This window comes from Carassius gibelio, chromosome A22 (assembly GCF_023724105.1).
Source record: "Carassius gibelio isolate Cgi1373 ecotype wild population from Czech Republic chromosome A22, carGib1.2-hapl.c, whole genome shotgun sequence".
Taxonomy (NCBI): Eukaryota; Metazoa; Chordata; class Actinopteri; order Cypriniformes; family Cyprinidae; genus Carassius; species Carassius gibelio.
The window spans coordinates 7,478,093-7,504,103 of NC_068392.1; the positions used below are offsets into that span (position 1 = coordinate 7,478,093).

The 26,011-nt window shown below is 45.2% G+C and overlaps 3 protein-coding genes across 5 annotated transcripts in view; 2 read left to right on the plus strand and 1 right to left on the minus strand.

The window, feature by feature from the left end:
• Positions 1 to 231: 231 nt before the first annotated feature.
• Positions 232 to 26,011, minus strand: part of LOC127942463 (hatching enzyme 1.2-like) — a 57,299-nt gene continuing 31,519 nt past the window's right edge. For all 3 annotated transcript variants that reach the window (XM_052538166.1, XM_052538165.1, XM_052538163.1), the window contains exons 3-5: positions 1,057 to 1,197; positions 849 to 966; positions 232 to 755 (exon numbers count right to left, since the gene is read on the minus strand). In XM_052538166.1, the coding sequence (XP_052394126.1) occupies positions 365 to 755; positions 849 to 966; positions 1,057 to 1,197 (650 nt within the window). In that variant the 3' untranslated portion in view covers positions 232 to 364. The remainder of the gene's footprint in view (positions 756 to 848; positions 967 to 1,056; positions 1,198 to 26,011) is intronic.
• LOC127942464 (hatching enzyme 1.2-like) overlaps positions 3,124 to 26,011 on the plus strand; it is a 61,032-nt gene continuing 38,144 nt past the window's right edge. The window contains exon 1 of the mRNA XM_052538175.1: positions 3,124 to 3,235. Within this exon, the coding sequence (XP_052394135.1) occupies positions 3,167 to 3,235 (69 nt within the window). The 5' untranslated portion in view covers positions 3,124 to 3,166. The remainder of the gene's footprint in view (positions 3,236 to 26,011) is intronic.
• LOC127942466 (uncharacterized) lies at positions 13,045 to 14,116 on the plus strand. The gene is made up of 3 exons (XM_052538179.1): positions 13,045 to 13,315; positions 13,448 to 13,720; positions 13,997 to 14,116. Exons 1-3 carry the CDS (start codon positions 13,045 to 13,047, stop codon positions 14,056 to 14,058), a joined length of 606 nt encoding a protein of 201 aa, XP_052394139.1. The 3' UTR covers positions 14,059 to 14,116.

The following is a 26,011-nucleotide window of genomic DNA, read 5'->3' on the forward strand; positions in this document are numbered from 1 at the left end:
TGTATAGTAGTTGGTGAAAGATCGAAAATACCCCAAACATGATACCTTCACTGTTTACCCATTCATCTGTTTACTGTGAACTGATTCACAACATTTTCACTTGGATATTCTATTATACTTTTTTCACTTTTATTTTTTCTCTGTCATAACCTTTTTTGGAGTGTATTGCAAGAATCTAAATCTAAATTTGTTTATATCATGATCAGACACAAAACTGCAAAAAAACTTAAGTTGTTTTGTATGATGCTTAATTTTATTTTTCCCAACACAATCACATTTCAGAACTTGAACACCACCAGAAAGTAAAGACCATCATCACTATTCATCTACAGAAACATGTTACATATTTAATTATCCCCCATCTTCAGCATCCATACAGCTTGTTGATCCTCAGGATGTCGATGTTGGACATTCCTTGCATCTGTCCGATTTGCACCGTCCTATCAGGAATTGGAGTGATAGTTTCCAGGCCACGACGGATGGAGAAGGCTGTTCTTCCATAGTGCATGACAGAGCCGTAGTCATATGGAGTGTTTTGGTTGTTGGTGTTTTGTTTCTGGAAGTTGTAGGCCATATTAGGAGAGATGTTCTCCCAGTTGATCCTGACGTACTGGTCGCGATCGCTCCTGGTTTGCTCATGGTAGAAGCCCAGGGCATGAAGGAGCTCATGCTGAACGATGCTGTGAAACACACAGCCTTGTCTGTTGAGGGAGACCACCTGTTTGCCACCAGTTCTACCAAGAGAAGAGAAGCACCTGAGAGTACAGAGGAAATAAAGGGGTTCAATTTAATCAATGTTTTGGACTAAGGTCAGTTTAATGTTTTTGGTTTTCTATGATTGTTCTCACCCATCTCTGTTCTCAATACTGATGTAGTCGGTCTGAGTTGATCTGGCCACAAAGCGGATGCAGGTTCTGGAGTGAAAGGTGGACATGGCGTTCGCAATCACTGATTTATCAAAAGAAGCTGCAAATGAAAGGGGCCACCAGCTTTAAATGTTGATTTTGATTAACATGAAGGATTGATAAGTTCAATGCATGAAGGAGATTCACTCACAGAATTCATTGCTCACTGTGCAAGGGACCTCAACTATGTTATTGAAGTTTTTCTTCCAGAAACAGTTGTTGTTAAAGCAGAAAAGAGCATTTCTGTTTTTTGGAAACACAAGATCTCCTTCAATCAAGACTTCAGAAGATCCTGTATTAAAGAGAACCACAATGATGATATAACACAATATATTTATAACCTCAGAACACTCTTTAGAAATGGGATCCATTGCTGACTTTACAGAAATCTACAAGGTGCCTGACCATTGTTGGAGTCCTAAATCCTTGTAGTGATGTCAACACTTTCTGGCTCGGACACAAACACTCCTTCAAAACTTTCCTCCTGGTGGAAAAAAACAGTGATGTTTAAAACGACTCATTTGAGGAACATTGATCATTTAAGTGAGATACTAGATCGGATCTTACCCTGAGAGGAGACGCCTGTGAGACGCCAAACAGCAGCAGCAGAATGGAGAGGGAGGCTCTTGTGTACATGATGTCTCAGTGTGTAGAGATGTTCAGGATGCTCCTGTGCTGAGCTTTAGTGTATTTTTGCTGTCAGACCTGGACTTTATATTCACCTGAGCAGGTTGGTCTTCTGTGGGATTATGGGTAGGGTCCAGAGACTAATGTGTGTAACTAAAGGGTGGAAACTTTGACCTCACCTTTTAGTCAAGATCCTTGCAGAAACAGACCATAAGTTTAAGTTTACAGTACTTATTGGTTTAAACACTGAAGTACGGCAGACATGCTGTAGTTTTGATTTTCTAAGTGCCCTAGAGCAGTAGCAAGAGAACTCTTGAAAATTCCAAAATTTGATAGAATTGGAAATGATACTTCCAGTATGTTTATAGTTTTTAGTTTTATAAAATGAATTGCTGGCCCAAATTTGAAGTACAATAACTTCTCATCCTCATGTTTTTCCAAAACGCTATGACATTTTCATTCGTGAAACACAATAATCAAGGGATTCTGACTGTCTATATCCAAAAAGCATATAACATAAGTTGATTTGTGTGCATTATTTCAAGTCTTCTGAATTAAGGTGATTGTGAAAAACAGACCATATTTGAAGTTGTTCATTAAAACAGTGATAGTCAGTTTGTTACTGCTGTTCATGAGAAATCATTTGTTTTGTTAAAATGGTTAGAGGGTTTGACTCTTTGATAATGACTTAGGTGCCCTTGAGCAAGGCACTGAACCCCCAACTGCTCCCCGGAAGCTGCAGCATAAATGGCTGCCCACTGCTGTGTGTGTTTGTTCACGGTGTATGTGTGTTCACTGCTGTGTGTGTGCACTTTGGATGGGTTAAAAGCTGAGAACAAATTCTGAGTATGGGTCACCATACTTGGCTGTATGTCAAGTCACTTTTTCAAAGTTAGTGGACTTATATAAGCAGTAAGAGGTAAAAGAACCTCCTCACAAACTCTATTGGTTCTTTCGCATGGTTTACTGAGGGATTATGGGTAGGGTCTTAGTGTCTAGAGACTAATGTGTGTACCTCTGACCTCGCCTGTTAGTCCAAAAACATACAGAATCAGAAATGGTTCTAAACTGATGAATCAAAATGAACATGGATTTTAGGTGCAGGGACCAAATCATCAATGCGGTTAGGACCAAAGAAACATTTAGTCCATTTATTATAAAGCATATTATGAAGCATGATTGAGAACTGGAAAGGCGCTATATAAAAACAACTTATTATAACTTATTATTATCCCAGCAACTGACAAAAAAAAAAAAAACTGGACTAGAGAATAAAATATACAGTTCCACTGAAATGGAAGCAGTTTTGTTTTACAGTGCTTATAGTTCTGGGGCCTCCCTCGTATGCTGCATGCACTAAAACAAACATTACTGCATTTCCAATTTAGTCTTATCAATAAGTTAACTTCTTGAACATTGGTATAGTATTTGTTTCTGCAAAGATTTGGAATAACAGGTGAGGTCATAGTTTCCTCCCATTAGTTACACACATTAGTCTCTGGACACTAAGACCCTACCCACAATCCCCAAGTAGACCCACCTGCTCAAGTGAATATAAAGTCCAGGTCTGAAAGCACAAGGACACTAAAGCTCGGCACAGGCGCATCCTGAACATCTCTACACACTGAGACATCATGGACACAAGAGCCTCCCTCTCCATTCTGCTGCTGCTGTTTGGCGTCTCACAGGCGTCTCCTCTCAGGGTAAGATCCGGTCTAGTGTACCGTTTATATCATCAACATTCCTCAAAAGAGTCTTTATAAACATAACTCTTTTTGCAGGAGGAAGGGTTTTAAGGAGTGTTTGTGTCAGAGCCGGAAAGAATGGACATCACTAGGCAGGGCACTAAGGAATTACTACAAGGAATTTGGAGTCCAACAATGGTCAGACACCTTCTGTAAAGTCAGCAATGGAAATCTGGAGAATTCTGGAGATCTGGTGTTTCCAAAACCTGAAATGCTCTCTACTGCATCCGCTTTGTGACCAGATCAACTCAGACCGACTACATCAGTATTGAGAACAAAGATGGGTGAGAATAATCATAGAAAACCAAAAACAATAAACTGACATAAGTCCAAAACATTGTTAATATTTATCCCCATTATTTCCTCTCTGCTCTCAGGTGCTTCTCTTCTTATGGTAGAACTGGTGGAAAAGAGGTGGTCTCCCTCAGAAGGAATGATTGTGTGTATCACGGCCTTGTTCAGCATGAGCTCCTTCATGCCCTGGGTTTCTACCATGAGCACCACAGGAGCGATCATGACCAGTACGTCAGGATCAACTGGGATAACATATTTCTTGATAAGGCTGACAACTTCCAAAAGCAAAACTCCAAAGTTTTTTCTCCAAAGGCAGCATAATTACAAATGTGATATTGATATTATGCAACAGTTCAATAAACAATAAGTTTTAGACAATATATTCTCTGTTTTTGCTCCATTTCTAAAAACAAAATTCATTCCAAAAACAGCCACTGTTTTGCGTCTTTGAGCAACATGTTAGTATTTAGTTCCTGAATGAATCAACCATTTAAATGATTTGGTTCAATCGCAATGGGTGCGTTCGACTTGAAGCAGTGCTACAGACAGCGATCAACGAGAGCAGCCGTTTCAAGTCCCGTTAGTGACACTCACTTGGTGTTTGCATACTTTATCACAGATGGTGAATTAAATGCAATATTTTAAAAATATTTTTAATATTTTTTAGAAACGTTTTCACAAGCAACAGAACAGTTTTTACATAATGCTTAATACAGCGCCATATTTTCGGGAATAAAGTTCAACATTATCGTACTATTTAAATACTAATCCAGTGGGGTATATGCTTTTATACATGCTCAGTATTTTATGATAAACAATGACTCAATACAACAGTGCGACTACATCAAAAAGCTTTTACCACTCTAAAAACACAGATTTGTGGCCATTATAGGGCTTGGGTGCCGCATTGCATTCTGGGATGTGGCGGCCATGTTAATGGCCTCGCGAATGTAACATACAGCAAGTCGAATGAGAAGAAGCAGAGTTGGGAGAAAGAAAAAAGATGTTAAAAAAGTGAAAAGTTTGTGGGATTTAAAAAGATATGCTAAATATGGATGCCAGAGACTCGTATATGGACAATATCGGCACTATTAACAGTTTGGATCCATATGAAATTCCCAACAAAGAGCGGATCACCGATGACAACTTGCTGCCGCACTTTTGCATTACAGATATTTTCAGTTACCTTATTTGTTTTATGAGCGCCTCCACTTCAGAACAGTACCGAGGATACAAGTCATTGGAGTCTCATGTACAGTTCACAAATGGATGGGTTCAGGAGCAGCAGATCAACAACCATTCACACGTACTTTTAACTATGTGTTTCAAAAGTGTGGTTATTAGCTGTCAACCCTCCTAGTTTTGCTTACTTGAAAGCAACCTTAGCGTGATGTTGAGCTTTTTAAGATTAGAATGGTTGTTGTGAGTGTTTGTAAGCAAAGTCACGTAAGACCTAGCTTCACATGTCGCTTAGTTAATGCAGCAGTTTTGAAGTAACAAATTTTTGCTGTAAGAAGAGGGATAGCAACAGAAAGATGAATGTTGAAATTTTCCCGTATTTTGGATGAATAACCCTGGAAATTTCCTTTATTGCCCAGCTGGTGGAATGACCTCCCAATCTCAATTCATACAGCTGTGTCTTCACTCATTTTCAAGAAACATCTAAACACTCATCTTTTTCACCAGCACTTAACCAACTAATACTAGCACTTTCCTTTTCTTGTCTTTCATATTTAAAAAAAAATTCTCATCACACCGGATCCATGGTGGTCAAGTCAGTCGGCATTCAGCACTCATTCCTTGTTTCATGGCAGGTACGTACTATGCTCCAAAATGTAGGTGGTGATTGTCCCAAGAGGAGTCCTGTGCGCCAATGAACTCTATCTATCGATCTGTGCTCAACTGCTCTTCTTTCATCCTCCAACTACCCAGTAGGGTGACCACCTGTTAAATAGCCCAAGGGGGGACAAGGGGTATGTTTCTGAGGGACAATGTGGGAAACTGCCTTGCTCGGCGGTGCCCCCACACCATGGGCAAACTTACTGATAGTGGTTTACCCATTTCTAACACATACCACCTTACATGGTATATTAATAATGCCCTATTCCCCTAAACATGTAACTGCTGATGTATGTGTCACACCCAGGGGCGGCTATGCTTTGACTAAGCCACACCCCTTCTCAACTTCCACCTCGAGGAGGTCCCCAAAGCCAACCCAATGGCCAAACAACACGAGAACAAGTAAGTGATAAAACAATCTTTATTTAAATATTTAAAAATAGCTTGGGGAATAGGGAAAGGCAATTAAAACTAAACTCTGACTCGGCCCTCCAGATGGGCTATGGCCGGGAAGAGGTCAGGGAGCAAGGGGGCCACGGGGATCCGGGGCGTGGGACTCGGGGCCCGGCCAGAGTCTTAGGTATCCGTAGCGCCCTCCTTCTTCCTCCTCTTCGCTGCATACAACTCACGGTAAGTACTGGTTCACACAGTTCGTTCTCGGGGTGCTCACTCTCTTTCTCTTCCTCCACAGGCAACGGCTGGGACGCAAAGGCACAGTTAATTCGGCTTGGTTTTGCTCTCACCTCTTCGCTGATTGCAGCTCACAGTAAGTACTGGTTCACACAGTTCGTTCCTTGGGTGCTCACTCGCTTTCTCTTTCTCCACAGGCAGTCTCTCCTCGTGTTACCCACTCTCTCTCCTTTTCTCTCCACAGGTATCAACTTGGGCACAATAGCACAGTTAGTTTGCTTTGAATGGCTCTCACCTCTGGGCTGGACACAGCGTACTGTAAGTACAGGTTTCGCTCTATTTCTCCTCGCGTTATCCACTCTCTCTCCTCCTCTCTACAGGTATCAACTTGGACACAAAACACAGTTACTCTGCTTTGGATGGCTTTCACCTCTGGGCTGGACACAACGTACTGTAAGTACAGGGTTCGCTCTATTCCTCCTCGTGTTATTCACTCTCTCTCCTTTTCTCTCCACAGGTATCAACTTGGGCACATTAGCACAGTTAGTTTGCTTTGAATGACTCTCACCTCTGGGCTGAACACAGCGTACTGTAAGTACAGGTTTCCTCTGTTTCTCCTTGTGTTACTCACTCTCTCTTTCCTTTTCTCTCCGCAGGTATCAGATTGGACACAAAGCACAGTTAGTTTGCTTTGAATGGCTCTCACCTCTGGGCTGGACACAACGTACTGTAAGTACAGGGTTCGCTCTATTCCTCCTCGTGTTATTCACTCTCTCTCCTTTTCTCTCCACAGGTATCAACTTGGGCACAATAGCACAGTTAGTTTGCTTTGAATGGCTCTCACCTCTGGGCTGAACACAGCGTACTGTAAGTACAGGTTTCCTCTGTTTCTCCTTGTGTTACTCACTCTCTCTTTCCTTTTCTCTCCGCAGGTATCAGATTGGACACAAAGCACAGTTAGTTTGCTTTGAATGGCTCTCACCTCTGGGCTGAACACAGCGTACTGTGCTATCTCCGGAGATCTGAAGCACGCTCACAACATATACTGTACTGAACTAGGCTAGAACCAGCAGTCTCCTTGTCCTCCCGCGGCGGAGTGCGTGAAGGCGGGGGTTTATCTGACAGGACACACGGCAATACACAGCAACCCACAGCAATATACAGCACCACGTCAAAATTATAGGTTTTCACAGCACGAAGACTCACCCACCACACTCAGTGTACGAAAAGGACACCCGTCTTCCTTCACTTCGCTTGGTTCGGATCCGGCGATGGAATATGCGGCCTAGCTAGTGATGTCGTCATTGTGACTACTTCAATAAGTATTCCTTCGGCTCTCCCACCACGCTATATTAGGGGTAGGGCCGCCCTCCTCCTCCTGGGGAGATCTACACAACGCCAGGTCAATATACAGGGCACTTTCGGCTTGCTCTTAGTACTCACATCAATGCCGCTTCCAATCCCCTTTTTCACGTCGTCTCAATTCGCCGAATAATCCGTTCACTTCTCAACCTTTAAGGTTCGCGATGTCTTCACAATCATACAATTCCAGCCTGAGGGAGAGAGAGAGTTAGACAGCCACCAGCAGCGCACCAAGACGGGCACGACACAGTGCTTCACACACACCAGAAAGAGCTCCCAGACTGTGAAATAACTTGGCCTTAAGTACTGCCTTGTCCAGCGTATCCTCCAATCACCAACCGCTGTCCCTAACTAGGCACAGGTGCATCGAATTCCCTGATTTTCCCTCTTACGGCAAACTTCCCGAATTTTGGTTCCGCCCCTAAAGATCGTCACCTTGTGACATCCTCCCCCGCCAATCCGTTCTAGTCCCTAGAACGTCCTCGGGCTGTCCACTCACCATAGCGGGCAGGGGGTCGGCCTCGGTTCTCTCGCTGGGATCGTCTCACTGGTGAATCGGGCTCAGCTTGTTCAGGGGCTGCTTCCGGTTCTCTCGGGGCGATCGGGGGTGGTGCCACCACGGGTCTCCCTGGTACCACAGCCCAACCTTCAATCCAGGGGGCCGCTGGTACAGGTTCCGTGGGGACTTCTTCCACGGCTTCAGGGTAGTTAGGGCATGGGCGAATCATGTTCCGGTGCACCACACGGTCGGGGCCTGACTTCCCTTCTGGCCGGATGGTATAGACCGGCTGTCCCGGCCTCTGCTGCCGGCAGACTACATAAGGGGTGGCCTCCCAACGGTCACTCAGTTTCCCCTTCCCCTGCCGCCGATTATCTCTCACCAACACCCTCTCTCCTGGCAGTAGAGGGGCTTCTCTAGCAGTCCGATCATACAACCGCTTACTTTTCTCTCCTGCCGTCTGTATCCTTTTCGACACCTGCTCGTAGGCGAAATGCAAGCGCTGGTGATGGCGCCCCACCCACTCCGTTACACTTGCTTCCTCTTGGTCGGCTGTCACTCCTAGGACCAAGTCAGTAGGCATTCGTATGTGTCTGCCAAACATCAGGTACGTGGGGGCGTAACCCGTAGTACTATGTATACTGTTGTTATAGGCCTGTAGGAGGTTTGGCAATGCACTCACCCAATCGTCCTGCCGTTGTTGGTCCAAGGTCCCCAGCAGCCCCAATAGGGTCTGATTGAATCTCTCGCAGCCGCCGTTCCCCTGAGGATGATACGAAGTGGTGTGAGTTTTCGTGCAACCGTACAACTGGCATAGTTCTCTAATTACCCTGGACTCAAAGTTGGCTCCTTGATCGGAGTGCAGAAACTCCGGGCATCCGAACGTCTGGAAGACGGCCCGCCATAAAACTGTAGCGGTGGTGGTTGCAGTCTGGTCGAGGGTGGGGATAGCCCAAGCGTACTTTGTGGACAAATCCGTTATTACCAAGATGTTCTGGTAGCGATCTCGTGGTCGGCCCAGTGTCAAGAAGTCCATAGCCATGATATGAAGGGGGGCCTTCGCATGGATGGGTACCATTTGCACTCGGACCTCCCGTCTGGACTTAAACAATATGCATCTCGGGCAAGCTTGAATTAGGGCGTGCACCGATGCCTCTAGCCCGGGCCAAAAGAAGAATCTCCTAAGCAGGGACACGGTCCTCTCCTGTCCCTGGTGCCCCAACTGGTTGTGGTACGCCGAAACTAACGCCGTTACCTCATCTGCGGGTACCACGATCTGGCGTACTTCCTCGCCCAACTTCGGGTCACTGACCCTTCTGCACAGAACGCCATCTCTCAGCTCCAGCCTGTCCCATTGCCCCAGCAGCCTCCTCCCAGTATCCGTCTGGGCTAACCTCTCCGCTGGCGTCAGCCGTCGGCCCTGTTCCAGCCATTCTCTTACCAGCCGCACATCTTGATCCCTGGCCTGTCTCTCCCTCCACCGACGGGGATCCCATCCCCAGTTCTCAGGCACGGCCTCTTGTCTGCTGCCTGGTGCCTCTACTGCTCCTACCATATAGCCCTCCTCCGGGCTGGCCCCTCCGGGGCTTTCCGCTTCGGGCAGCCTTGAGAGGACGTCCGCGTTCGTGTGTTCACGCCCTGGTCGGTACTGTAGTTGATAGTCAAAGTTGGCCAGTTGGGCCACCCACCGCTGCTCCACGGCTCCCAGCTTCGCCGTCTGTAAGTGTACTAATGGGTTATTGTCTGTAATGATCGTCACCTTGGCACCCCAGAGGTAGTCTTTAAATTTCTCACTTAGGGCCCACTTCAATGCCAGCAGCTCCAATTTGAAAGAACTATAGTTCGCATCGTTCCTCTCGGCTGGGTGGAGGCTCCGGCTGGCGTACGCGATGACCCTCTCGACTCCGTCCTGCCGTTGAGCCAACACCGCTCCCAGCCCGAGATTGCTGGCATCTGTATACAGAAGGAATGGTTTTGTGAAATCTGCGTATGCCAAGATAGGGGCCTGTAGCAGCTCCTGCTTCAATGTCTGGAACGCCGACTCACAATTTGCATCCCAGTCTACGTTGGGCGACCCCCGGCCCCGGTTACGACCTGTGCCAACCAGCAACTGATTAAGGGGTTTAGCAATTTTTGAAAAGTCCTTTATGAAACGCCTATAGTATCCCACAAATCCTAAAAAGGATCGCACTTGCCTCACTGTCCTCGGGGCCTTCCAGTCTTTCACGGCCGATACCTTTCCAGGATCTACGGACACTCCAGCCGCACTGACCACGTGGCCCAGAAAGTTGACTTCTCTCCGTAGTAAGTGACACTTATCGGGCTGTAGTTTCAATCCGTACTTCTCCATGGCCCGAAAGACTTCCTCGAGGTGCCTCAGGTGTGAATCAAAATCTGGGGAGTAGACAATCACATCATCCAGGTAAACTAATACTGACTCCATTAACTGACCTCCCAAGCACCGCTGCATCAGCCGCTGGAAGGTGGCCGGAGCGTTACAGAGCCCAAAAGGCATCCGGTCCCATTCAAATAGTCCAAACGGGGTTGTAAAGGCAGTCTTCTCCCGGTCTGCTTCGGCCACCTGCACCTGCCAGTAGCCACTGGCCAAATCTAGGGTAGAGTACCATGCCGACTGCGTGAGGCTGGCAAGCGAATCTTCGATCCGCGGCAAAGGGAAAGCGTCTTTCTTAGTCACGAGGTTCAGCTTACGGTAGTCCACGCAGAATCTCCAAGCCCCCGTCTTCTTTTGCACCAGCACTATGGGGGCCGCCCACGGGCTGCTGCTTTCCCTGACAACTCCTTGCTTCAGCATGCCTTGCAGGAGTGTACGTACCTCGGTATACAAAGTGGGCGGAATTGGGCGATACCTCTCCCGGCTGGGCCCTGCATCCCCGGTAGGTATATGATGTTGTACCACCTGGGTGCATCCGTAGTCTTCATCGTGGGTGGCGAACACATGCTGCCATCTCCGAAGGAGGGCCTGTAACTTCTGTGTCTGTGCTTGTTCTAAATCCTCCCCTTGTAATGACTCACCCGCCAGGTGGCTCGGCACACTCCTCTCCATACCACCCCATGGGGTGTCTACTTGTGTCAGGGCCACCTCGATGACAGTGGGGCACACCTGACGAAAACTAATATCCCTCTCTTCCCTTACTTGGTGGGGTGTAACCGTTGTCAGACGGGCTAATCGTTGGTGCCGAGGTAATTGCACCGCGTATGGGTGTACATTCCGTATCCTCACGGGGACTCTCCCCCGCCGGACCGTCGCTAGTCCTCGTGCCACTTCCACTTGTGGACAATCCACATGGGGCTCCACCAGCACCCACTCTTCTGGGCCCGCTCTTCGGGGCGGTACTCGCGCCCACACAACAGCCTCACTTTTTGCGGGGACAGAAAAAGCAAAACGACACATCACTCTTCCTACCTCTTCCTGTTCTCTGCGGACTTGGCTCATTTGCACCCTTCGACAGTCAGCTACCACACACTCCCACTTGGGCCTCTCTGCAGGTGGTATCTTCGATACGGGCCTAGCCCGAAATAGCTCTTCCCAGCAATCAGCGAGGACATTCATGCCCAACAGGGCTCGATGTGCACCCAGACAATGGTCTTGCACGATAATCACACCTTTCTGGGGGACCATCACTCCGTGAACCTCTAGGTCCGTCAATCGGTAGCCAATATATGGGATGTCGAGGCCGTTTGCGCCCTTCAGAATAAGCCAGGGGGCCTCCGCCCCTGGTGCCCCTTGTTTCCCAAACACTTCTTCAGATAAACTCTCAGCAAATAACGTCACTTGGGAGCCTGTGTCTACCAGGCATTGAATCTCCTTGCCGCACACTCTCACCTTCGCCACGGGGCTACGCCCAATCATCTGGCTCCTAGAGCCATATCCTCTTCCAGGGTCTTCTCGAGGGGTCCCGGCCACACGACCCACAGTGGCCGGCCGACCTAAAAACCCCCTTCTGACGCCCTGCGGGGCCCACACTGGCGGCTATAGTGACCTAGTTTGCCACAGCGGTTGCAGATGGGTCGCCCTTGCTCGTCCCATTTAAAACGGGGCCGATTAAAGTGGTTCGGGCGCCTGAACGGCTCTCGGCCTCCCTCTGAGTACACTCGGTCTCGGGGCGCCGGCCATGGTTCCTCCCGCGCCCGTCCTTGGCGCAATTCTCCTACGAGGGCTTTAGACAGTTCAGACATCTGATCGCGGACATCTTTCAAAAGTTCAGCCTTCAGTGCTTGCTTCCAGTCAGGGCCTCCGGGTTGTGCTGGTGCTACTTCACTGACGGCCGCACACACTGGGGGACCACTCACCTCAGTCTCATCACCTTCCAGGGCCAGTGCCTCTTTCTTCAGATCTTCGAACGTAAGACCCGGGTCCCTTCGAAACTGGATACGTAGACTCTGTCTCACCGGACCCTCCTTCAGCCCCAGAAGAAACTGGTCCTGCAATAGAGTCTCTCCATCTCCCAACCCGTGGTCCTGACGGGTCTGTAGTCGGGCGAATTGCTCTCGCAACCTCAGGGCGAAAGCTCTAATCGGTTGACGGGGGCCCTGCTTACAATTGAAGAACTGGGAGCGAAGGACAGCTACGGGGGTGTGGTCACCATACTGTTCAGTGAGGAACTGGAACACGGTTTGGGCGTTGGCTCTAACGGCTTCGGGGGCGTTATGCACCTCTCGCCGCGCTTCTCCATCCAGGGAGTTTAACACAAATTGAAGCCGCTGGGCTGCACTAAGGCCCTGTAGGTCGGCCAGGTACTCTAGTTGGGCCTTCCATTCAGACAATCGTACCTCGGATTCTGTCCCCCCATACTTTTGGATCCAGGGGCTCCCCATAAAAACGGGCATAGCACGGGGTTGGGCTGAAGGCCCCGCGTCGTCGGTCATTGGACGACCTTGGTTACTCAACTCGAGGTGGAAACCCTGCCGACTACGCCAAAATCTGTCACACCCAGGGGCGGCTATGCTTTGACTAAGCCACACCCCTTCTCAACTTCCACCTCGAGGAGGTCCCCAAAGCCAACCCAATGGCCAAACAACACGAGAACAAGTAAGTGATAAAACAATCTTTATTTAAATATTTAAAAATAGCTTGGGGAATAGGGAAAGGCAATTAAAACTAAACTCTGACTCGGCCCTCCAGATGGGCTATGGCCGGGAAGAGGTCAGGGAGCAAGGGGGCCACGGGGATCCGGGGCGTGGGACTCGGGGCCCGGCCAGAGTCTTAGGTATCCGTAGCGCCCTCCTTCTTCCTCCTCTTCGCTGCATACAACTCACGGTAAGTACTGGTTCACACAGTTCGTTCTCGGGGTGCTCACTCTCTTTCTCTTCCTCCACAGGCAACGGCTGGGACGCAAAGGCACAGTTAATTCGGCTTGGTTTTGCTCTCACCTCTTCGCTGATTGCAGCTCACAGTAAGTACTGGTTCACACAGTTCGTTCCTTGGGTGCTCACTCGCTTTCTCTTTCTCCACAGGCAGCGGCGTAAGTACAGGTTTCCTCGGTCTCTCCTCGTGTTACCCACTCTCTCTCCTTTTCTCTCCACAGGTATCAACTTGGGCACAATAGCACAGTTAGTTTGCTTTGAATGGCTCTCACCTCTGGGCTGGACACAGCGTACTGTAAGTACAGGTTTCGCTCTATTTCTCCTCGCGTTATCCACTCTCTCTCCTCCTCTCTACAGGTATCAACTTGGACACAAAACACAGTTACTCTGCTTTGGATGGCTTTCACCTCTGGGCTGGACACAACGTACTGTAAGTACAGGGTTCGCTCTATTCCTCCTCGTGTTATTCACTCTCTCTCCTTTTCTCTCCACAGGTATCAACTTGGGCACAATAGCACAGTTAGTTTGCTTTGAATGACTCTCACCTCTGGGCTGAACACAGCGTACTGTAAGTACAGGTTTCCTCTGTTTCTCCTTGTGTTACTCACTCTCTCTTTCCTTTTCTCTCCGCAGGTATCAGATTGGACACAAAGCACAGTTAGTTTGCTTTGAATGGCTCTCACCTCTGGGCTGGACACAACGTACTGCAAGTACAGGGTTCGCTCTATTCCTCCTCGTGTTATTCACTCTCTCTCCTTTTCTCTCCACAGGTATCAACTTGGGCACAATAGCACAGTTAGTTTGCTTTGAATGGCTCTCACCTCTGGGCTGAACACAGCGTACTGTAAGTACAGGTTTCCTCTGTTTCTCCTTGTGTTACTCACTCTCTCTTTCCTTTTCTCTCCGCAGGTATCAGATTGGACACAAAGCACAGTTAGTTTGCTTTGAATGGCTCTCACCTCTGGGCTGAACACAGCGTACTGTGCTATCTCCGGAGATCTGAAGCACGCTCACAACATATACTGTACTGAACTAGGCTAGAACCAGCAGTCTCCTTGTCCTCCCGCGGCGGAGTGCGTGAAGGCGGGGGTTTATCTGACAGGACACACGGCAATACACAGCAACCCACAGCAATATACAGCACCACGTCAAAATTATAGGTTTTCACAGCACGAAGACTCACCCACCACACTCAGTGTACGAAAAGGACACCCGTCTTCCTTCACTTCGCTTGGTTCGGATCTGGCGATGGAATATGCGGCCTAGCTAGTGATGTCGTCGTTGTGACTACTTCAATAAGTATTCCTTCGGCTCTCCCACCACGCTATATTAGGGGTAGGGCCGCCCTCCTCCTCCTGGGGAGATCTACACAACGCCAGGTCAATATACAGGGCACTTTCGGCTTGCTCTTAGTACTCACATCAATGCCGCTTCCAATCCCCTTTTTCACGTCGTCTCAATTCGCCGAATAATCCGTTCACTTCTCAACCTTTAAGGTTCGCGATGTCTTCACAATCATACAATTCCAGCCTGAGGGAGAGAGAGAGTTAGACAGCCACCAGCAGCGCACCAAGACGGGCACGACACAGTGCTTCACACACACCAGAAAGAGCTCCCAGACTGTGAAATAACTTGGCCTTAAGTACTGCCTTGTCCAGCGTATCCTCCAATCACCAACCGCTGTCCCTAACTAGGCACAGGTGCATCGAATTCCCTGATTTTCCCTCTTACGGCGCTACCGGAAGTTCCGGTGTTCTGTTTTTCTAAACTAATATCCCTCTCTTCCCTTACTTGGTGGCGAATTTTGGTTCCGCCCCTAAAGATCGTCACCTTGTGACATCTGCACATGACAGAATTGACATATGCACTTCCACTTACGATTTACTTTAGCTATTTAATTTAATTTATTTTTAATTACAATTTATTCACTTTAAATAAATTATAATATAAAATTATAGGATTAAAATGAATTTTAGTTGCTCAACACCACAGGAACAGTTAAAAAAATAGTCTAAACTCACAACTCTAGAGGTTAACGAGGAGGAAGGATGGTGAACTCGCATGTTAGTAAAGGTAGGTGCATGAAAAAAAAAAGTTTGAAACAGGACACACCTTCTCCTTTTTAATTGATGATGGCGGTGCCTCAGAGACTCTTTCTCCATTTTTCGAATTGGAAAGAGTGCATGTAAAAGTTCCTTCCCAGTGTGTCTGGTATCCACGTGCGTGCGCTGTCAAGACAACAAAACCCCTGCACCATCACGACAGACAATGGGCCACACTTCACTTCATCTGAATTTGCTGATTTTGTGAAAACACAGGGAATAAAGCACATAAAGACCAGTGTTTATCATCCTCAGGCTAATGGGGCCATCGAATGGTTCAACAGGGGGCCTAAAGAGTGTCTTCAGGCAGCTGAAGTGCCGCATAAGCCCTGGAAATCAGCAGTCCTGACCATGTTGAAGAGCTATCGAGCGACACCCCATGCTACAACAGGTGAGCCCCCTTTTCTGCTTTTGAGAGGTCTACCTATGAGAACAAAGTTGAATGTTCTTCTGCCTGAGGATACCCCTGATCAATTTGCTCAGGTTAGAGCTCATGTGACACAAAGACAGAACAAAAGCAAACAATACAACGATTGTAAAAGAGGATCTAAATTTCTTAGTATTGCGGTTGGAGATAAAGTGAGAGTGAGAAAGCCTTTTCATGTGAATAAAGGAGAAGCCCAGTTTACTGATCTGTTGTCAGAGCAGGGGTGCCAGTAAAGTACTGTTAATATACAGCTTTCAACCATTAATTTACCACTGTTATTTTTTTTACAGTATTTTACCGTAAATTCTACCATGGAAATTAACTCCACTCCCACTGCTAACATTCTTACGGAGTTGGTACTATGAACTTATTTCATTTGAGTCCACTGAGAAGGAATATTTCTTAATATAAAAATGCAAACACTTAATGTGTAGTAGTAAAGTAACTAAAAGCATGGCTTTTACTCAAATCACTGCAGCTCATTGTCAGCTATAGACAGTTTCATCGGGCAAACGCGCCTGGACCTAAGTTAACTTCCAGTCTGTGTTTTGTATATCGGTCTGGCTGCGGTGCCTTCTACAAACGCAGTTAAAGTCAAGGTGATGAGTAGACTTAAGTTGGGCTCAGGTGGTTGTGCTGCGGGATGTGTTTCCCATACATTTATTTATTTTTGGAGACTCGCCACAATTTCAAAACTGATCGATTTTCAAAAAGGCTTAGTTAAATAAACATGAGTAACGTAACAGTACGTACTGCACGTTTAATAATAATAATTCCTTACATTTATATGTTTAAATATCAAAACGAGGCACGGGTGTTTTTATATCGCTGTATTTCTGACGGAGGCTTGCATGTTATATGCCTGATAAAGCAGCGTGTGAGCATACCAGATCTGCTTTGTTTACAGCTGTTACTGGGGAAACCTCTATATCTCGCGCTTTATGTCTATGCTTTAAAACATCTCCTGCTGGCAAAGAATGAATTTGCATTTTCATTAAGTCCGCCTGATCCACGCAGCAAACATATTTTGTTTGTCATCAAAAAATATCTACTCTAGAGGGACTTGGCTGTTGTTATTGATTCTATTGAGTCTACCGGAAGTTAAGTTAAGTCCACAAAAGTGTGCACGCGCAGTAACGTTTGTTTATGTTGATGCCATTGAAACCGTCTATAGCACACATGTATGTGCTGAAGTACTTAACACAGAGATCACCACTGTATCAGCTACTCCACATTTACTGTCTTTATATAAAGCAGCAGAAGATCAGAATTTGTGTCTCATAATTGACTGAATTATGTTCAGTCAATATGACTTGTGCAAACACACATTAATACATTGAAGTTCAGTATTTACTCTCATTATCAGTGTATGACTTTGCATAAATTTTTTTTTCTATGGATGTTCACAGATATTTCAGTTGAATTAACTTTTTTTTTTAATTTTGTAAATCTGACATTTACATTTTACAGTATATTACTGTTTTTCCTTGACTTAACGTACCAGCACAGGATAAAACTCATCCATGACTCCCAGCATGCATTGCGGCATGCATAAATTATGCCCCTGAATTGTTCACTTGTTTTCTTGAATTCCGTGTCATTGTCTTTCTGTCTATGGGCACTGAATTTACTCAAAAATCTCCACGTACATCTATGTCTTTTATGTCTTGTTATTGTCACTGTATGTCTGAGCCTCGTCACAAGCATTTCAATGCCCAGTTTTCCCCAGTTTTAAATATGCAAATGCCAAATAAATGCCTATTGACTCATGACTTTTGACTACAAGTTTCACTTTTTGGATGGAATTAGTGAAATAAATAAACTATTCTAATTTTCTAATTATATGACCAGCACCTTTACATGACTACCCTTACAAAAAAGAAGTTTATTCAAGTGTGCTATTACTTATTTTAAACAAAAAAACAAAAACAAAAAATAGGAAAGTATGCTTTTAGTTACTTTTTATGTACTACTCAGAAATGGGCTTCATGTACTAGTACACATCTTCTGTACAGAATTTCCAAAACAAAAACAAGTGAAGAAGAAAAGGGGAACAACAGATAGATGTAACATGATAATCTGACATGAAACAGCATCAAAACTGTAACTTTATGGAATAAAATGTCGACAGAGGAAAAGGTAATAATGACAGTCAAGCTTTGGGGTGTTGATTGACTCCATCTACGTTTTGATTATCATTCTGAAGCTTTTGGTTCAAAATTTTATTTCTTTATTGTTTTTAATGAAACACATTAAAGTGTTGAAAAACTAATGCATGAAGCTATATATATATATATATATATATATATATATATATATATATATATATATATATATATATATATATATATATATTGTTTACAAGCAGATACCTGTTCTTTCTTTGGATGTTCAGATATTAATACAAACAAAACACAGACAAATTCAAACCTAAATAGGGACATAGTACTATACCAGTACTACACTAAAATATGATGTAAAGTTCACTTAAAGAAAACTCATGAGATTACTTGCAGTACAAAACTGCTAAACTAGTAGTTTACTGAGGCTATACTTCAAAATGTACAAAATATTTAATTATTAAACTATCAGTATACCTATAAATTCACTTTTAGTATAATTGCAGTTCAAATTACAGACATAGAGGTAAACTATTTTTGCATACAGCTACTGTTATAGTAATAGTATAGTTAGAAGTTTACTTTTATTTACTAGAAAGTGTGCCAATTTAGTCCCTAGAAGTATTGAAACAGTATTCTAACAAGTACTAGAACACTCATGTGTATACTTGCTACAAGAAGGATATTTAAAAATATACTTGAACTTAGATGCGGAGAAGATAGATAGAACTATCCTCGTCTCCTCTACCCTGCTTGGCAGCCCAAGCTGTTCTAAACACAAATTCCTTTCTCTGCTCTGGCATTTAAATTTTGCAATACACATAATTCCCCAAGGACGAGCCTTTATCTTGCATCTCCTAATACTCGCATCTTCAGTCCACTCACTCAAGGACCTAGTTCGCTTATCCCTCGCATGCTGCGACAAACTTAAATTATGGATAATGATATTAATGTATAAACGATGGAATGGGCTTTCCCTTTTCTACAACAATCTCATTTCGTCTCCCATTGACATACAACTATTTACAGATGCAGCTCCCTCAATCGGTTGCGGAGGTTTTTACCTAGGATGCTGGTTTGCATCTACATGCCCAAACCCCCCCCTCCCCACACACACACACAGCAGCAGGACTCTCCCCAGTGAGCTCTTTTTGAGCTCTACCTCCTTGTAGTTAGTCTTTCTGTTGGGGGGATGAATGGGCATCTAAAAGCATCTTAGTGCACTGCAACAATGAAGCAGTTGTTCAGTGCATTAATAATGGCCGTTCTCACTCTCCTGCCGTAATGTCTCTCCTTAGACATTTAATATGGATTGCATTATGCAACCAATTTATAATAAAGGAAGCACGTTCCAGCTTCAGAAAACCCAATCACTGCCTGCCCGTCTCGCTTTCTGTTTCAGAAATTCGGGACGCTGGCTCCAGTGGCGGACAAATTCCCCATACAAGTTCCTCTCTATTCAGAATTTATATTCCCGTAACCCACCCTCTAAAACCACTTTTCGATGCATCGCACGACACCATTCTCCAGGCAGTTTCACCCAGTGCTAAATCCAATCAAAAAATCAACTTGACCTATCAGACCTTACCATACTCGACAACGAAACAATTTCCTTCCTTATCAAACAAAGCAGGACAGACCAAACAAAGTAAGGTAATTTTATCTACATTTTCAATCTCTCATCTCCAATCCAACCTTACCAATCCGTCTTAGAATACCTAGGTAACATACAGGTAAAATACCCAGACGAACCACTATTCATAGACAAATCCAAAAAACTGGCGAGAGCCTCCCAACTAAATAGCATCCATTTCCCCTTTTACTGTCGGCGAAACTTATCCATCTGGTGTGGCGAGTATTCAGCTCCCACCAGATGCCTGCAGAGAGCCTTCCGAGTAGAAACTCTAACTTCCAAATTTCATGGCCAGAAGGCTTACTCGTTTGATGCCGTGGGCTCCCATCAAACATCGGCGAGAGCCTCCCAATTAGCCAACCCCAACTTTCCTCCTTTTATGGTCGGCGAGACTTACCCATCTGGTGCCATGAGTATTGAGTTGCCACCAGATGTCAGCGAGAGCCTCCTGGCCAGACATCTTTACTTTCTATTCTACAGCCTACAAGGCATACCCGTTCGATGCAGTGTGCTCCCATTGGATGTCGACGAGAGACTCCAGGCTATATAAACTTACCTTTTCCTTTCTACGGCTAGCGAGACTTACCCATTCGATGCGTGTGCTCCCATCGGATGCCGGTGAGAGCCTCCCGGCCACAGAACTGTACCTTTCCTTCTACGGCAGGTGAGACTTACCCATTCGATGCTTGTGCTCCCATCGGATGTGAGGAAATGAGAACAATAGAAGCAGTCAGGTCAACAAGAGAACAACAACAGTATACAAGTGCCATGACAAGTCTCAGTTAGTCTAGTACAGAACACATAGACAGGTGTGTTTTTTTTTTAAATAAATGAAAAAACAAGAAAAGAAAGTAAGTGCTAGTATTAGTTGGTTAAGTGCTGGCAAAAAAGATGAGTCTTTAGATGTTTCTTGAAAATGAGTAAAGACTCAGCTGTACGAATTGAGATTGGGAGGTCATTCCACCAGCTGGGCACATTCCAGGAAAAGATCTGTGAGAGTGACTTTAAACCTCTTTGTGATGGCACCACAAGGCATCGTTCACTTGCAGAGTGCAGACTTCTGGAGGGCACATAAGATTTAACCAGTGAGTTTAGGTATGTTGGTGCCGTGCCAGTGGTAATCTTGTAGCAAAGCATCAGTAACTTGAATTTGATGTGAACGGCTACTGGTAGCCAGTGTAACCTGATGAGGAGAGGAGTAACGTGAGCTTTTTTTGGCTCATTGAAGACAACCCTCGCTGCTGCATTCTGGATCAATTGCAGAGGCTTGACAGTACATGCAGGAAGGCCCGCCAGGAGAGCATTACAATAGTCCAGTCTGGAGAGAACAAAAGCTTGGACAAGAAGTTGGATGGCTTGCTCTGACAGGAAGGGTCTAATCTTCCTAATGTTGTATAAGGCAAATCTGCAGGACCTGGTCAGCTGGAATCACCAGGAGTTTTGTCTTCGTAAGGTTAAGCTGAAGGTGATGGTCATTCATCCAGCAAGAAATGTCACTCAGACAGGCTGAAATGCGAGCGTTGGGTCATCTGGTTGGAATGAGAAGTAGAGTTGGGTGTCATCAGCTTAGCAGTGATAAGAAAAGCCATGCTTCTGAATGACAGATCCTACTGATGTCATGTAGATAGAGAAGAGAAGTGGTCCAAGTACTGAGCCTTGAGGAACCCCACTAGCAAGGTTTTGTGACTTAGAAACATCACCCCTCCAAGACACACTGAAGGATCTGTCAGAGAGGTAGGACTTAACCCACAGTAGTGCGGTTCTAGAGATGCCCATCTTTCTGAGGGTGAAGAAAATCTGGTGATTAACGGTGTCAAAAGCAGCAGACAGTTCCAGTAAGATGAGTACTGAGGGTTTTGAAACTGCTCTTGCTGGTCGCAGGGCTTCAGTAACCGAGAGCAGAGCAGTCTCAGTTGAGTGGCCACTTTTGAAGCCAGATTGGTTGCTGTCCCGGAGGTTTTTCTGTACAAGGAACATAGAAAGCTGGTTGAACACAGCTCGCTCAAGTGTCTTTGCAATGAATGGAAGAAGGGATACCGGTCTGTAGTTTTCAAGAAGCGCTGGATTTAGAGATGGTTTCTTGAGTAGTGGGCTAACCCGAGCCTGTTTGAATGCTGAGGGAAATGTTCCAAAGTGAAGAGAGGAGTTGATAAGCGAAGGTATGACTGAAGAAGAGATCGCTTGAAGGAGGTGAGTGGGGATCGGATCAAGTGGACAAAACTGCAAAGTTGTCCGCTGTAAGAGTCAATGGAGGAGGTGGTGGAGGCGGATTAAGAAGAGAAGAGAAAGTCTTGAAGAGTGTCCGAGCATCACAACAGCTGTTAATTTTGATGTGGTAGTAGGATGTTTTAGCTGTGAAGACATTTGCAGAGAAGGAAGAGAGGAGAGACTGATACACACTGAGGTCAGAAGAGTTTCTTGATTTCTGCCATTTCCTCTCTGCAGCCCTGAGTTTAGAGCGATGTTCACGGAGAACCTCAGACAGCCAGGGGGCAGATGGGGCGGTGCGTGCTGGTCTAGACAACAGTGGGCAAAAGTTGTCCAAGCAAGATATTAAAGTGGAGCAAAGAGTGTCTATAGCGCTTTTCATGTCCAGAGCTGAAAACAGAGAGAGTGCAGGAAGCGAGGATGAAATCACAGAAGATAGGCGAGATGGACAGAGTGAGCGTAGGTTCTGTCAAAAGGTGACCTGCGTTGGAGTGTGTGCCACTTCAGGAGTAAGTGTTAGCAGTAATGAGGAAGTGGTCTGAGGTGTGCAGTGGAGCAACTGAAGAGTTGTCCACAGAGCAACAGCGCGTGTATATGAGTTCCAGTTGGTTGCCCGATTTGTGAGTCACTGTAGTAGACACCCGCTTGAGATCAAATGAGGCGAGCAGAGTTTTGAAGTCAGCAGCCTGGGGTTTATCTAGGTGGATGTTGAAGTCACCAAGCAGTACCAGAGGAGTACCATCTTCAGGAAAGTTTGATAGCAGCACATCCAATTCATCAAAGAAGTTTCCCAATTGACCTGGGGGACGATAAATGACCACAAAGTGGAATTTAAAAGGGTGGGTTACAGTAATGGCATGTGATTCAAATGAACCATTACCTGTAGGTGATGGCTGAAGATCAAATTTCCATTCTTTTGATATAAGGAGAACAGTACCTCCACCCCTCCCAGTGGTACGAGGAGTGTGGGAACAAGTGAAATTAGTGGAGAGGGCTGCGGGAGTGGCAGTGTCTTCAGGTTAGACAAACTTCAGGCTAGACAAACTTACCTTTTCCATCCTTCAGCCAGCGAAGCTTCACATTCAATGCGTGTGCTCCCGTCGGACATTGGCGAGAGTCTCCCGGCCACACTACTTTACCTTTTCATTCAATGGTAGGCAAGCTTAACTGTCTGACGCCACGAGTCTCGACCTCCCGCCAAATACTGTCTAAACTCTCTCCGCTCTCATCCCATTGGATGTTGCGAGAGCCTTCCAGCACGGGTGTTCTTTTCCTCTCTCCGTCTGGTGAGGCTTACACATCTGATGCGTGTGCTCCCGTCAGATGTCTGTGAAAGTTCTCCTGGTCAGGATCCATACTTGCCCCCCCGCAAGCGAGTCTCATTCATCCGATGCTGTGAGTATCGATCTCCCTTTGGATGTCGCAAGAGTCTTCTTGCCGGCCAGCCCAAAAACATTTTTACCTGCCAAACTGAGAGGAGCCAGAAGTCCTACAACCTGAGTCTTCATCTCCAGTCAGAGGCTTCATTGGCCCTCTCGGTCACCCATTTGCCATTCGTCCTCTGAGTAGCAGGGACTTATCAACCAGTAGGGCCCATAAGCCGACACCATGACCTATTCCTGTCGAGGCAACTCGGGCCCTCCTGGTCGGGCTATACAACCATTCTGCTCCTCCTCATAGGTGGTAGGGCTCACTATTCCAACGCTGTGAGCTCCTGTTGAGCATAGGCCATAGGAGCGCATCAGATACTTAGCCTAATCAACACCGGTGGACCACAATCAAGTAATCAATACCATATTATAAATACCTCTGACTTACCTATTCACAGCAGTTCAGTGTACTGTTTGAGTAAATGAATTAACTCAGAGGGAGTGTCAGACACGTTAAAAAACGTTAACAGCTTAAGTCATTTGTGGATTAATGCTTATTGGAGATGCTAACCATTTCAAACGATTGTAACAGAAATGAGTCCAACCAGACAAATTAAAGAGTCTATCAAAGCTGTGTTTGGAACACGAGCCGAATTCCTCAGGAAGTCATAAAACATTCTGTGCCACAAGTCCCAAGGAAGATAACCAACCAACCAACTTGTTTACACAACAGCTTTCAACATTAACACCACTAGAACAATTATTGACAATTTAATTCACAGAAGAGATTGTCAAATTTGAATAATTGAAATGCAACGCTGGACATCACATGGAAACCCATGAGTTAAACACTTCCATTGACTTCCCCCCACCTAGCAGAACCAGACTGAAATTCCTAAGGGGGGAGGGGCTTTGAACCTCTGGTCTTCACCGAACATCCCTATGTCGGAGAATGACAAAGAAACTGTCTTTTGTACATATATATGGACCAAAATGAACTCCAAAATGACTTCTAAATGAATATCATTCCATCGCTTAACTCCATATTCATTTATATGTAACCAACACATTCGACTATCATGTATAATCACTTATTGTGTATGTCTTTTGATAACTATAGGATACATGGTCATGTCTAGTATTGATATAATCGAATCTGCTTGCTTGAATTAGTTCAGACAATCATTTATTTGTCAAATATATCATAACCTGGTTATAGGAATCATGTCCAAAATTAGACCCTGCAAGAGTGGGAAAATTCGGACCACATGCTTGGTAAGATAAACATATGATTTATGATACCCCCGAGCCAAGACAATATCTGATTGGTCAAGACAACATTTGAGGTGTGGCCAACAGGCCAGTTTAAATACTTAGGACACCAAAAAATCTTGCTTTTAGTTGTTAGCTTTGCTTCTGCTACTAGTCATGCTTTTAGTTGTTAGCTATGCTTCTGCTACTAGTCATGCTTTTAGTTGTTAGCTATGCTTCTGCTATTTGTCATGTCTGCTTTTAGTTTGCTTTTAGCTTTTAGCTTTGTTACCTAGCTTTAGCTTTTAGCCATGCTCTTTGTCATCACTGTTCTTTGAGTGCGGTTGCAGCGTGCTTCAGCCTGCACGCCTGCTGCTACTTAGCCACGATGAGAAGGAACACAACCTAGTCTCGTCAAACTTTATTTCTTTTCTTTTCCGTTTGAGAGTTTCGTGTTCTGAGTTAAGTTTTGTAACGTCGAGCCTCCGACACCTGACCTCGGGTGCCCGTTCAACTTCAACCAGCCACACAACTTCATCTTTAGCCAATGTCCAACCACGGGCTTCCCAAGACGTCACTTCAGCGACTACTGAACTTCCAGCCAATCAGCGACAACAAAGGGACACCTTCAGGCAATGTAACCTCTAGACTGTGACCTTTACTGGTGTATCTAATATAATTTTAACCTCATTGAGGAACTCAATGCAAGGGCTAATTACGTGATTGATGGTTGTTCATGTCTATGCAATTTAACGTATTGCTGTAAACTTGGGATTGGGGGTGTCCCCACCAAAGCTGAGACCAAACCTACGCCCATGTCTAGCATATCGTTGCTCCCCAACTATGACAGGACAGAAATGAAACGTGTCTTCTGACAAAGACCATCAACTCATTCGATTCTTCATGAACTATAAAGTATCATAAGCTATTTTTTTTTATTCAAAATGTAATTTATTTTAGTTTGTTTCTGATGAATAATGAAAATAAAAAGTATCCTGACTAATTTGCATAACTACAGGGAGGAAACTCTGACCTTGCTTGTTAGTCCATAAACTTACAGAATCACAAATGTGACCCTGGACCACAAAACAAGTCTTAAGTCGCTGGAGTATATTTGTAGCAATCACCAAAAAATACTTTGTATGGGTCAAAATTATCGATTTTTCTTTTATGGCAAAAATCATTAGCCAAATAAGTTAAGATCATGTTCCATGAAGATATATATTTTTTTTTAATAGGCTGATCCTAACAGACCATACATCAATGGAAAGCTTATTTATTAACCTGTCAGATGATGTTTACATCTCAATTATGAGAAATGGACCCTTATGACTGGTTTTGTGGTCCAGGGTCACATGTGTAACAGAAATGAGTCGAACCAGAACAATTAAAGAGTCTATCAAAGCTGTGTGTTGAAACACGAGCCGAATTCCTCAGGAAGTCATAAATCAGTTCTAGTGCCACAAGAACCAAGCAAGATGACCAACCAACTTGTTCACACAACAGCTTTCAACATTAACACCACTAGAACAATTATTTACAATTTCAATTCGAAGAAGATAAATTTGGTGTCAAATTTGTTGTTCGTAATTAAAATGCAACGCTGGACATCACATGGAAACCCATGAGTTAAACACTTCCATTGACTTCCCCCCACCTAGCAGAACCAGACTG

Excerpts from the sequence above, each read along its gene's own strand:
- LOC127942466 (XM_052538179.1), top strand. The coding sequence starts at position 13,045 with ATGGGCTATGGCCGGGAAGAGGTCAGGGAGCAAGGGGGCCACGGGGAT. Across the intron at positions 13,316-13,447 it reads TTCGCTGATTGCAGCTCACA|GTATCAACTTGGGCACAATA; the intron begins GTAAGTACTGGT and ends TTCTCTCCACAG. Across the intron at positions 13,721-13,996 it reads CTCTCCTTTTCTCTCCACAG|GTATCAACTTGGGCACAATA; the intron begins GTATCAACTTGG and ends TTCTCTCCACAG.